The following is a 13,586-nucleotide window of genomic DNA, read 5'->3' on the forward strand; positions in this document are numbered from 1 at the left end:
GCAGGGGTTTGGAACTGCATGATCATTGTGCTCCTTTTCAACCGAGACCATTCTGTGACTCTACAATCTTCAAGAACCAGAGACAGGAATGTGTTTTGCTCCTCCTTAAGCTGTCTATGAACAGATAGCTCTAGAAACCAAACATCTGCAGCGACTTTCTTCCTGATACGCTGTGGAAATAACATCGAGGCACTTGCTGTTCTCTACAAAACAAAGAGAAGCCCAAAACATTGCACGTTCACTGTTTTGCACACATAGCCTGTTAAGATACTAATTTATTCAAAACTTCCTCTGTGAAGGGGTACCTCACACAGCAGCCAAATGAGAATCGCGGGGTGACCGAAACCAGCACGCCCCCACCTTAGCGCTCAGTCCCGCGGCGCCTACACAGCGGAGGGCGGTGCCGCGCATGCGCAGCGCTGTGGCTGAAGCTGCGCGGGTGACTCAGGGCGCATGCGCGGCACGGTGAGGCCGGGCGGTGGGCGCGCAGGTGAGGCGGTGGCGGCAGCCAGTCGCCGTGGCTTCCCGCTCGCGGAGGGAGGGCAGGTGGAGGACCGGACTTGGGAACCCGCCCGCACAGGGTTTGGGACCTTTCGGAAGTGAAAAATAACGCTGATCGATGTGCAGTCGGGCGGTGCGGCCCGCAGCGCGTTGCTGTTGGGAAGGGGCCGGAGGAGCGGCCTCGGCGGCGCCTGGCTGTGGGAAGGCGGGGCGGCAGCTGTGTGCAGAGCCCGGCTCTGCCCGTGGGCCTTCGTGCCCCCATGAGCGCGTTTTGGCTTTTACAGCCACTCGTGCTAATTTGCGTTCTGCGTATGTCGCTGTGACTTGCGAGGAAGGTGGAACTCTGTGGTGTCACTCAGCGCCCGACTTGGTGCCGTTGGGAGCTGCTGGGGTGTGTGCCGTGGGCTTTGTGTCCAAGGGACACGCTTCCCATCGCTATGTTCTGCTGCTGATTGAGGGTTCGCCTTGTACCCCGGCCGCCGGGATGGCCCCTTTTTGTGTGCTTGCCGTCTGTCGGGTTTCTTACGGCAGTTGAATATTAGTCATCATGCTTGTGCTGTGAGTAAAGGCTACTTGAGGTCTCTTTGACGCAGTGTTATAAGGAAGGGACGCATATGAACTTCCTTCTTGAATAAAGCCTATGGTGGAATCTTAGGTGAAGAAGCCAGAGCTGTCTTTTAAAGTTTTGTTTGGAAACAAACCAAAATGTTGTAATGATGATCACTGTCCCTTTCTTTTTCCCCAGAAAACTTTCTATTCTAGGTGATGTGAGCTGTCTTGCAAGAGAAGAAGCAGCCATGTCAGCTCTGTGTCCACCACCATCTCCTGCAGTTGCTAAAACAGAGATCTCTATGAATGGCGAGTCACCTTTGTTAGCTGCCACTTTTGCTTACTGGGACAATATCCTTGGCCCCCGAGTACGGCACATCTGGGCCCCAAAGACAGATCAGGTACTTCTCAGTGACGGTGAAATAACTTTTCTTGCTAACCACACCCTGAATGGAGAAATACTTCGGAATGCAGAAAGTGGTGCAATAGATGTGAAGTTCTTTGTCTTGGCAGAAAAAAGGGTAATTATTGTGTCATTAATCTTTGATGGAAACTGGAATGGAGACAGAAGCACATACGGACTATCGATTATACTTCCACAAAGTGAACTTTCCTTCTACCTGCCTCTTCACAGAGTATGCGTGGATAGATTAACACATATTATAAGGAAAGGAAGAATATGGATGCATAAGGTAGGTTTATTGTTCATTACTAAAAGCAGTTGTCCTAGCTGTCTTGAGCAAAGCTGTTTTGAGACACCTGTTATGTGGCAATCCATGCACAAAAATTCAGAGAATGCTGACTTCTGTATAAATACAGAATTTTGAAGGTAAAATGTTATCCGTGTGGCACCAAATTTGAGGCTAGAATTTTTATCTTGGTGATTTGTCCTTTATAGCCACATAGTATTATTTAAGCATGTACCAGGCTACTATGTTAAATTGGCTGTCTTGTGCAATCTGTCATCTCTCTGAATTTGATTTAAATAATTGCTTTTAACTGTGTTAACTGTTGTGTTTAAACCAGACAGTATTATAAATTTACTATTTCAAATCAGTTTTTTTCATTTTTGAATTTAATGAAGAGAACTGATGGAATTAATGTCATTCTATGTGTATTCAGTTCTGTTTCTCTAGAAGGGTATCATCAAGGAGTTCAGGTGTTAAATTATGCAAAACTAATACTATTATTACTTTATAACACTACTAATAATTAATTATTACTACTTTTTGAATCTGAAAAAGGAAAAATTAAAATATTCTTTCTTTTAAGAGTTGCAGCTCTTACCTTTGGGTGCATAATGGTCATTAAGAGAAAATTGTTATGTATTTTTTGTTAAAAATAAATAACATTCTAATAATAAAAACTAAAATAAAAAAAGGATCTCTGTTGTCTTCATGGAGTACAAGTTGTCTTAGAGCAGTTTGTTGCATGTCAGTTGTAATGTGTGTGGTGATGTGTAGTTGTCTGATGTTTGTTCCTGTTCTGTTTTGAGGCCTCTAATAAACATATTTTAAACTTCCTTCTTAAGTTCTCTAATCTGAACTAATTTAGAGTCCAAAAATAAGAAGCTGACGTTAAATTCTGCATTGTCATTTTCTCTCTGCTACACTAACGACTTCCATTGCTTCTTGCTGTATTGCCTGATGGTGGCTGGCAGTGTCTTCCTTCACATCTACCCTTGATAACGACGTTTATTTTTCAGAGGAAGAATAGGATATAAGCCTTCATTTTCAGTAGACTAGAAACACACATATTTCATTCCTAAAAGCTATTTTGTTTTGCTGAACTTTAGCTTGTATCAAAATTACTATCTTCTGTTCTTGATTACATTCCTCCTATTCCTCCTCTTGTCATTTAGTGTCTTCCCCACTGACTTGTAATGTGAGTGGTCAGATAAGAGCTGTCAGTCCTTCTTAACTGCTACGTATCTTCCCCCTTTTTGGACATTGATCCGTATCAATCTATTCCCACACTAGGAATGGCCTCAGGTGGCTTTGGGAATGACAAAATGTTTTCTACTAGATTCCTCTGAAATTAGTCCTGTTGTTTGTTATTCTTTTTCAGGTGACCATGAAGTAGCTAGCCAGTTAGATCAAGGAAAGAAAGCAAAAGATTCCAAAAAAGGCACTTTAGTGTCTTATTTTATTTTATTTTGAAGAGAAGAAAAGTAAGCCTGCATATATCTGCACATGCAGCTCTAACTAGAAGATGAAAATAGCAGGCATGTAATTAAGCATGCATTGTAGAATTACAGTATGGAATAAAAACAGGCCTAATTACTGTGATTCCTTGTTTTGAGGTAGTTCAGCAAATATGGCTATTAAAAAAAATGGAGGTATCTGAAAGGTACTGTGTATCTGCTCTGGCATTTCTAGTAGATGCAGTGATTTTCAGTTCTCATGAGCTCTCTGTAGAGACACTCAACAGTTCCAGACAGATCTGTAGAGGAGAAGAAACCTGACCTCAAAGACCAGGGAAGACATGGAACAGCATTCATTCTGGCAAAGACAAGCAACTTCAAGCAAGTTTTCTTTATGGGAAGAGAAAACTTACATTTGTCTGAATTTTGTTCTGGAGGTTTATCTAATGCTTATAGCAGTTACATTTCTAGAAAGAAGTGGCTAATATTTGTTCAGCCTGCTTTCCATGAAGACTGACATTTTTGAAGCAAAGTGTCGCCATTAAGGAATATGCCATAGTTCACCAACTCTGAAGTCAAAGTGAATGTCACCGTGCCCCAAAGGAATCTGCTTAGTTCCAGTATTACTTTTCACTGAAGCTTCTTTCACATGGTCAGGCAGGTTTTACAACTGTTTTAGGGTAATTTGCTGCAGCTTGTCACCTATTCATCTGTTTGAAAAGCGTTGCGTTTCTTTTCCTACCTGAGTTTGATCGACTCCAAGCAGATCAGTCCCAGGAGACTAAAAGTAACCACTAAAAAGGCAATAATGTCTCAGCGTATAGTAAAAGATACTTTCTTTTTTCTTTTTGCATGCGGAATTGGTTGTGCCAGTGATTGAGGCTCAGCTGCTGCTGAGTCTCTTTTGAGAACTTTGTCCTGTCTTTTGTACAGTGTATTTTGTGTAGTTTGAGGCTTTGTGTCTCCTGTAGTTGGTTATAAGACAATGTTTTGAAGACAGTGTCTCAAGATGTGGAAAAAAAATCTTGGTATTCCTGCCTTCCCCAAACATAATTTTCCTTGTTTTGGAAATCTTTTTTTTTTTTTTTAACTGTATCAGGAACCATCAGTCTGTACCTGACCCATCTGACCCATAGAAATTCATGGAGTTCCGCACCATATTCTGATCATTTGGCATTTTCTTGATCTTTAATGAAGAAAATGTTTATCATTGTCATCACACACTCCGTTATCTGCTACTCCTGCCCAAGCATGCGAGAGGTTTGGTGGGGGTTGGAGCAGAGAACATTGATCTGTTTAAAATGAAGCCACTTCTTACTAATGTCAGCTCTGTAAAAGAAAAAGACTTGAACATCGAAAGCATGACTCTACAGGCAAGAAATTGTGCCATATGACTGTTGTGTGCATACGTATATATCCAAGTACCAGAGCATTTATATTTTTAACTGCTTCTCTTGCTCAGGAGAGGCAAGAGCATTTCCAGAAGATTGTCTTGGAAGGCACGGAGAGAATGGAGGATCAGGTAAGAGTGTCTGGTAGATGCATATGGCACATCACCACAAAACTGTTTGACTGGATCTGGTGACAGTAGAAGTTGGTGGTGCTGCCTTTTATTTTTGAGATCCAAGAAGATACTTTGGACTGACTGGTGACTTGACAAGCACAAAAGACATCCTTTCTGAAGACAGGATGATGGAAGCTATGAAAAAATGAAGGAATATACATTTTCATCACTTTGTGGGTGAAGTGGAAATCTATGAAGAATGTTATGTTTCAGAAGGGGGAAGTCTTTTACTTGAACTTGAAGCTTTGTAAAGGTAGTAGCTTCCATAGGTATATGCTCTCCTCATGTAAAGGTTGTTACCTTTTCAAGTGACAGAGATGTACACAATATGTCCTGTTGGAATGCTGTAGTAGGATTAGTGTATAATATTCTGTTTCTGAAACTAAATGTGGAATTGTGGCTTCAGCTTCTTGTGAAAGATGACATGATTTTGTATGTTAATAACCAATAGCCTGGTTTTGTTTTCCTTCCATTGTTACTGTAAGACTGTGGATCTATAATGTTTAACAGTAATTGCATGTGGTATGGAATGCTCAGATTATCTTATTCCAAACACGCCCTGTGTAGGCCAAACAAACTGACCAGCAAAACACCTTAGAAGTGTATTTTAGACATGATGTTAAAAAGTGAAATGCATGTTTCCAGTTCACAATTGGTGATGAGCAATGCCAAAGAAGTCTGTGGATCAGTTGACACTGATAACTACACTTCCATGCAATAGGAAATTAAATACGTTTTGCATGTTTAGGTTGTTAGTAACTTCTTATAATGCACTTCAAGTGTTTTATTTACTGCACAGGGCCAGAGCATCATTCCAATGCTAACAGGAGAAGTTATTCCTGTGATGGAGCTCCTTTCATCTATGAAATCACACAGTGTTCCGGAAGAAATAGATGTAAGTCCCTGTTTTCTTTGCATTCTGAATTAGAAAATGACTTGGCCAGTACAATTTGGTACTCTCCTTGGAGGAAAAATAAACACGTCATAAATTTCTGTACCCTTCAAGTTATCCCAAGTGCTCTAGGGAATGGCATAACAGTTTCAGTTTGGTGAATAGTACTTGCAGCATTTTTAATAGTCAGAGCTATGGGCTGCGTGGATTGACATGCTTGCTAAGGAAGAGTGGTGTGGAAAGGCTGTTTGATTCAAAACAAAATGAATGGAGAGGTATTCACCTTTTAATGTTGGTATCTGTGGTTTAGTGTTCATGTGGAAGAAGTAGAAATCTTGTCACATAGGCTAGGTTAGAATACTCTGGACAAGGCTTTAGGAAAAAAACACTGAGAGGAATCTGTATCATTGGTGAAAAAAAGTTTAAAAATCAAATTGCTTCGTTGTTTTCAAAACGCTTTGGCCAAAGTCAGAAGTCCTTTTTAAAACTGCTTTTCTGGCAGTCTTAAATAGATCCTAAACAGTCCTCTCCTATCAGAATCAAAAATCACTTAATTCTGAGATGTACATCTTTTTCTAATCTTTGTTTTTATTTCTCTGGTTTTCAGATCAGTGACACAGTACTGAACGACGATGACATTGGGGATAGCTGTCATGAAGGCTTTCTCCTCAAGTATGAATTTCAGTTTTGTTTTATGCCACACTGACATGGATTAAACTTACATGTGTGTATAAAATCTGTATTGGCATATGAACTGGTATGAGATGTTTGACTTTTTGAGATTTTAGTCTACAAAATGCTATAAAAGTTGTTTTCTACTTAAAAGAATGGCTCTGAGCTAACAGCTGCGGCTGCCTGGCCATTGTCACAGGGTCATTTGATAGCAGAATCCATATAAAATACAAGTCTTCTTTGATACCTAAAGTCTGTGAGTGTGTAAATCATAGGCTTAGGTCTTTATAAAATCCACCCCCCCAAAAAACAAACAAACAAACAAACAAACAAAAAACAACAAAAAACAGAATTGTGTTTAATTGATAGTATGGCCTATAGAGCACTTTTTATTGAATTATACTCCCACCACACCCCAATTGTTTTTAATGTGTAACTAGAAGAATTTGCACTTCAGAGCAACTTGGTCTCTTCCTTTGGAAGAGTGCCACTGAATAAAAATTGGATTAGGCTAAGTGGACTGTCATATTAACAAAACTAACCTGTAAAATACAGTCATGCTTTTATGGTAACCTCAAAATGAAACAAACACCTGTTTCTACCCCTAAGGAGGAAATCACGTGGCCTTAGTCTAATCCTTTAAAATAAAATTGGTATGATAAGTAGTGTCAGGTCCAGCATAAAGTCCACCTCTAGGATTTCACAGTCCAAATGTAGCTGTTATAGTCCTTATAAATTAGAGGTGTTTATTACAACAGGTTAATCACCTCACTAAGCCTCCCTTAGTAAGATAGGGTCCATCTACTAACAGATATTGGAGAAAGCTTTCTGACTGTCCAGATTTTGGATTCTGTAACACAGCTAAATAGTAACAGTTTTTGTTAGCTCTGTAAGTGGTGTTGGGTGGTTCTGGCCTGCAATCTTTTTATTCACTGAAGTGAAAATACAGATGCTGCCGAACTTTTGGATTTCAGCATGTGTGAGGGCCGTAGTATAGGCCTGCAGTTAGATTAGCAGCTCTTAATTATTCTTGTTAAAATGATAAGGGCTTTATTTGAAAAGTCTGATTGAATTCATTGACCCACATTTATTTTTATTTGCAGTGCAATTAGTTCACATCTGCAGACCTGTGGTTGTTCTGTAGTTGTAGGAAGCAGCGCAGAAAAAGTTAATAAGGTAATATACTTTCCAATAAATGAATTTTAAATGCTGATTATCAGCAGTGTTAGCATATTATTGTAACAAGGTTTGTCTATAAGCATACTTACAGTAGGAAGAGAGAATGTTTTGTTTGGTTATCTTACTGTTGATAATTCTGCCTAAAAATTCCCTTGTCAATTGTATTCTGGCAACTATAAGAGAACCAGAGAGTGTAATTTAATTGATGCTGCACGTAAGTGAGGAATAAATGAGTCTGAACCTCTAAAATAACTTTGCTACCTCAAATGTACAGTCTGAACACGTAGCAGCTGATTCACTGAGTTTAGCAAAGTCAGCAGATATTGTATAATAAATAATTATCTGCATAATTTTGCTTGTTCTGAGGAAGAAATGTGCTTCATCATAATGAAAGAAATGCTTGTGCTTCGTGGAACTTCAAAGCTGTTGTGTCCATAGTCATGCACACATTAAAACAAGCGAGTGTACTGGAATCTTAAACCATTACTATCAGTTCCAGCATTTTTGTCTTCATACTTGTGTTTGTGTTGACTCTTCATCTGCTGTCTGTTTAAATCCTAATTAGTAAATATCTGTACAGTTTAACTGGTACAGAGTAGATTTGACTCAGAAGACCTTCCAGAGAAATCAGAGAGTACCAGCCCTAAAAGCTGAGGACAATAGCAACAAAAGAAACTTGCTGAAATATGTGTAGAATTTATCAGTAGGGATGATGCACAGGAGATTTCAAGTTAGAAACAATAAAGCAGCATTAGCTGTACCTCTGAATGGAGAAGTGTGAAATCTGTAGGTATCACTATGATCTATGTAGGAAAAAAAGATCACTCTTGGAAGCAGTCATTCCAGAATAGGAAAATAATTACATTTTTCTGGTAGACATGCTTTTTCCTATGTTGTTATTATTCTCAACTCCCTTGTAAGTCTGTTATCAAATACTTAATTTGAACCAACTTGAAATTATAACCTGACCTGCTTCTTCTCTAATGTTTATGCGTATATGGAGAGTTTCTTGGTGTTTACTTTAAGCTTACTGAGTATGTGAAGGAAAAAACAAGGGAAGATGTTTTCCTTATGTGAAATTCTTCAGGTACGTTTTTTGTACACAGCTTTTTGATTATTCCAAGTTGATACTTTCATATGAATCGAAATCAGTTGCTAGAGGAGATAACTCTTCTGTTTACAGTTCATTGAAATATTTCTTAGCATGTTTCTTTACAGGTTACTGTAGTGCATGTGTGTTTTGTTCAGAAAGGCTTGCTTTTGTCTTGCATTTAATTAGGCTGTACGATAGCCATCTCCTCTAATAAAACCACTGAAGTCAGTTTTCAATTAGGATATTCAGAGGCAAATTGTGAAGAAATTGTTATTTTCTTAGAGAACGTACTTCACAAAATCAATTCCCTCTCTTTGTTCATAGCTGAGTCCTTTCATAAAACTCTTTGACTCAGGATAGCCCCGCACCGTGAGCAAGAAAAGGGATTTTATAAAAAATGAGCCTTCAGGTATTAGGCACCACTGCACACAGTAAGTACACCAGTACTGTGTGAGAGTAAAGCTCTTTGTAGGTATGTAGCCTGGTAAGCTCTCAATTTCCACAGGTGCCTCTGGGCAATGTGTTATCAATAGTTCCATACTTGAAGACCATAACAATGCTACTGTCAGGGTACATGTGGAGAAGCAGTACGTCCAGGTAGCTTTATTTTTTGATAGGAAATCTTTCTGCATATTGAGCTTTTCTGTCTGATTTTGCTTTTAATTGTAATACTACAGTAATTGAGTTCTAGTTCATTCAGTGAGATTCAAAACTCTCTTTGAGAAAGAAACCTATTCTATAATTTTTGAAATCTGTGCTTTTTTGATATTCATATTACTTTGATGTCAAATGAAAATTAAGAACATTGAGCCTGTTGAGTATATATTCATTATATTATACATATATAATAGTATACTATGTATTTTACAGTATCTAGGGTTCTTTGCTGCAGGAAAACATGTCTTGTTAAAAGATTCTGAAAATTTTCAGCATCTTTAGTAGTTTTGTGACTTGAAATTAAGCAGCTCATGATGCTTTACAAAAATATGGAGAAGTAATGCGGTGTTTGATGTGCCTTTGGCAGTGCTGATCAAGCACCTCTGATCAAATAAACAATATGTGCTGGTGGTCAATTAAAAATAACTGTGGGCAACAAGAGAACCAGAGAAAAGAAAACTCTGTTCTTATGTGAAGTCAGCTAACAGTTATTAGCACACTTGGTTTCAGAGATGTAGGTTTTGCACATTGCCAGGATAGCATAATAACTAACAAGGAGGCTTCAAGATCTGAATGATTATTAACGCATATATTGATAAGCTGGCTGCTTTGGGAAAAAAAGGCTGTGGAAAAATATGAGCCTCATGATCTCTGCAGAGCAAATTTCATGCATTTTAGACGGATCTTTATCTGTAACGTGCTCATGCTGTTATGGTGCTGTGTTCCAAAATAATTGCTTTCTTAATGGTAACCTTAGCTTTTGTTAAAGCAATACAAACAAACAAAAATGCTTCTTGCATGCAACAAAACACGTGTTTGACTATGTGAGAAATATGTGTTTGTGTTTGGAGATGATTGCTTGCAGCTGTTGCAGTGTAGGAGCTTGAAATAATTAAATGTCTTTGTTGCTTTTAATGGAGAGTTTGAGGAAATTAATGAGGAAATAAGTGTGGATGCTTATAAAATTGGATGTGTCTTATTGGAGACAATAGTTGACATTCCAATGGGGAGTAAATAAAATGAGTGGCTTAGAAGGCTAGGGAATAATTACAGTAATTCATGTTTTTGTAATAGGAAGAAGCATTGGAAGACAAGTTATTTCTTCTGTGTAGCTGGCTAAAAAAAAGTTGCCAAAAGTTTAGGTTTTCTTCTTCATTTGGCAGGAAGTTGGATTTCCATCTTTTGCATCTTAATTATTTAAACATGCAGCCGTTCTGTGATGTCACTCAAGTTTTGTCTTTTCTAATCAACAGGTTTAAGTCAGAAATTGCATGTGAAGATCAGTTAATTGCTGGAATCTTCTTCTTTTTCAAAACTGTTCTTTGCAATGCAGATTGTGAGAACGCTGTGCCTGTTCCTTACCCCGTCAGAGCGGAAATGTTCCAGACTCTGTAGAAGTGAGTCTTCTTTCAAGTACGAGTCAGGGCTTTTTGTTCAAGGTTTACTCAAAGTAAGTACATTTAGGAAAGTTCTATTCCTCCGTGGTTTAAGAACATTTTTGAGTGCATGTGTGCACATATATATGCAAGTTTATACACACATTCATGTTTGAAGAAATTTGTAATCTTCTCTTGAGTTCTTCTTGATGCTAGAGCTTATGCCTGTGACTATTTGATGTTACAATTCCTAGCCAGTCTTTTTTATGACCCAACGATTTCTTTTGCTGTGTATTGTTTAGAATCATTCCTATTCTTCAAGGTATGAGAGTAACAGTCTGCTGCCTACTTGGGACTAGAGTCCCAAAAAGGATACAGGACCAGAATAGAACTGGCCTATGTCAGTACTACAGTTTCCAAGTATTTTGAAAGAGCTACAGCAGTTATTGAGGGTAAATAGAAAAATAATGCTTCTTGCTCTAAAGAACAGTCTAAACTTGACAAATAAATATAATACTGTCATGCTAATGAGTTCAGGAAGCAGACAGTGCAGTGTAATACGCAGGTTGCCTCAAGACTTACTTTCACTGTTACTTTAAGGGAATTGTGCAGTGTTAAGGATATTTTAATGACTACAACTGCTGTTTGTCTCAAACAAAATATGTGTAAAGAGATGGAATTTAAAAGATTGGCTTGATATTTTCATGCTGTTTTGTTCCAATATAGCTTTAAAAAAAAAATTAAAAACAGCTTTTTTTCCCCCCAAAAACAGGATGCAACAGGAAGCTTTGTGTTGCCCTTCCGTCAAGTAATGTATGCTCCATACCCTACTACACACATAGATGTAGATGTCAATACGGTGAAGCAGATGCCCCCTTGTCATGAACACATCTACAACCAACGACGGTATATGAGGTCTGAGCTGACAGCATTTTGGAGAGCTAATTCAGATGAAGAAATGTCTCAAGATCCTATTATCCACACAGATGAGAGCTTCACACCAGATTTGTATGTACTCTGCTCCCACACTTCAGAAAGTTGCTTGATTTGAGACGAGATAGTAAAGGGTACTTTCTGATACAGTACAGGATTTTTTGCTTCTAAGAAGCAATTGGGAATTGAATTTGTTTTGCGGAATTTATCAGTTCTCACAGTCATTTTGTTGCATTAAGGGTTGCTGAAATTCTGTGATGTTTCTGATGGCATTATGTTAATATTATTGCCCGTTTTTAAATGTTTATTTATGTTAATATTATTACCCATTTATGCCAGAGCTAAGTGTATTTGATAAAGCTCGATGGCTTTTCTGGTTTTAGCTTATTTCTCCTGAAAGTGCTACCTTTCATACCAGGATTATAATTCACTAAAATTTTTAATGCACTTTGCATTCCTGCCAGATTGTAAATTGTAACGTTATTACTATGCACAATTGTTGGACATTTACTGTCTTTTCATGGCATTATCATGTGTTTCTTTGCCTTTTTTTTTCCATTAGGAATGTTTTTCAAGATATCCTGCATCGAGACACATTAGTAAAAGCCTTCCTGGATCAGGTAGTAATTGCTTTTCTAGAAAGAACAAGAACTAGAGAACAGTGCTTTGACATCTGGTGACAATTTATCATGGTGTTAGTTTAACTTTTGCTGTTATGGCACCTCTTTCTTCAAAGTATTACAGTAGTTATCCCAGTTGATACTGTGATGGTTTTCTGCGTACTGCAGAAGGCATCAAGAACTGAGCACTTGAAATGTTGGTCTGGTAATACAAGTGATTAAAGAAAGAACTCTCTTGTGTAATTTGTGGTATTGGTATAATACTGAAACTCCTTGTTATGTATAAAACCAAAGCATATTTTCTATTACTGCACAGCAGTGTTTACACTATTGAAAAAAAATAACACCTCCCAGACTGAGATTCATTTCAGACCATTTTTAAAGTGAAAGTAATACTTCATCCAAATAGAATTGTAAAACAGATTGATTGCTTGCATCTGAACAACAAGCAAAGTAAGAATGAATCTTCAATGTGTCCATGAATCTGCTGCTAATGCACGTACTGTACTGTAATCAGGGATGTGGTATATGTGTATGCAGTGCTTCTTTTTATTCTACGCTCTTAAAGTGATTCTTGAATTTCTACATCTAGCTAATTTTCTCATATAATTTTTAACAGATCTTTCATCTGAAACCTGGCTTATCTCTAAGGAGTACATTCCTTGCTCAGTTCCTGCTAGTCCTTCATAGAAAAGCTTTAACTTTAATAAAATACATAGAGGATGACACGTAAGTGAACAGATTATAACAGAAAGCAGGCTTCGAGAAACTTACTTTGTTCTTTTGTATGAATCTTCTTTTCATCTTCTTGCAGGCAGAAAGGAAAAAAACCTTTTAAATCTCTTCGTAGCTTAAAGATAGATCTCGACCTAACAGCAGAGGGCGATCTTAACATAATAATGGCTTTGGCTGAGAAGATTAAACCTGGTCTGCATTCCTTCATCTTTGGGAGGCCATTCTACATCAGTGTGCAAGAGCGTGATATGCTAATGACCTTTTAAAATTCTCCACTGTTAATGTGTAATATTGCATGGCGCTGAGAGCAATCTGTCGGTGTGAGCAGCAGGCTTGTGACAATCATTGACCTGATGTAGGAGGGGTGGGTAGAAACAGAGTAGCGGTGCCGTCTGAAGCAGTCTTGTTAAGGGGAATATCAGCCTAGCTAGGTGAGCATGATTTGGATGAACCCGTTTTTTCTGTGTGCTTTTTCAGTAGTAAAAGTAAACATGATCAGGAGTCCCTTTGCTGTATGGGCTCACTAGGTAAATTTGAATGTGTTTTGGATAAAGGAAGGCGTTGTTGTTTTCTTTCCCCACGAATTTCTTTCAGGTGTGTCAGTTTTCCCCTGCTCAGTACAGAGCCAGAATTTTCAGCGTTTCCACAAAAAAAAAAAAACCAACGGATGCA

At 38.3% G+C, this 13,586-nt stretch overlaps 1 protein-coding gene across 6 annotated transcripts; it reads left to right on the top strand.

The window, feature by feature from the left end:
* Positions 1-424: 424 nt before the first annotated feature.
* C9orf72 (C9orf72-SMCR8 complex subunit) lies at positions 425-13,586 on the top strand. Of its 6 annotated transcripts, none has more exons than XM_042829503.1 (11): positions 425-490; positions 1,247-1,742; positions 4,656-4,715; positions 5,557-5,652; positions 6,257-6,321; positions 7,425-7,497; positions 10,584-10,700; positions 11,399-11,634; positions 12,122-12,179; positions 12,799-12,908; positions 12,994-13,586. In XM_042829503.1, exons 2-11 carry the CDS (start codon positions 1,299-1,301, stop codon positions 13,178-13,180), a joined length of 1,446 nt encoding a protein of 481 aa, XP_042685437.1. In that variant the 5' UTR covers positions 425-490; positions 1,247-1,298; the 3' UTR covers positions 13,181-13,586. The 6 variants fall into 6 exon arrangements, with proteins under 6 accessions (XP_042685437.1, XP_042685438.1, XP_042685440.1 ...); XM_042829504.1 differs by having other exon boundaries at positions 443-465; XM_042829506.1 differs by lacking the exon at positions 425-490 and adding an exon at positions 564-581.

The sequence above is a fragment of the Centrocercus urophasianus genome, unplaced genomic scaffold, assembly GCF_019232065.1.
Source record: "Centrocercus urophasianus isolate 14NV4802_14NV808 unplaced genomic scaffold, USGS_Curo_1.0 seq_31, whole genome shotgun sequence".
Classification (NCBI taxonomy): domain Eukaryota; kingdom Metazoa; phylum Chordata; class Aves; order Galliformes; family Phasianidae; genus Centrocercus; species Centrocercus urophasianus.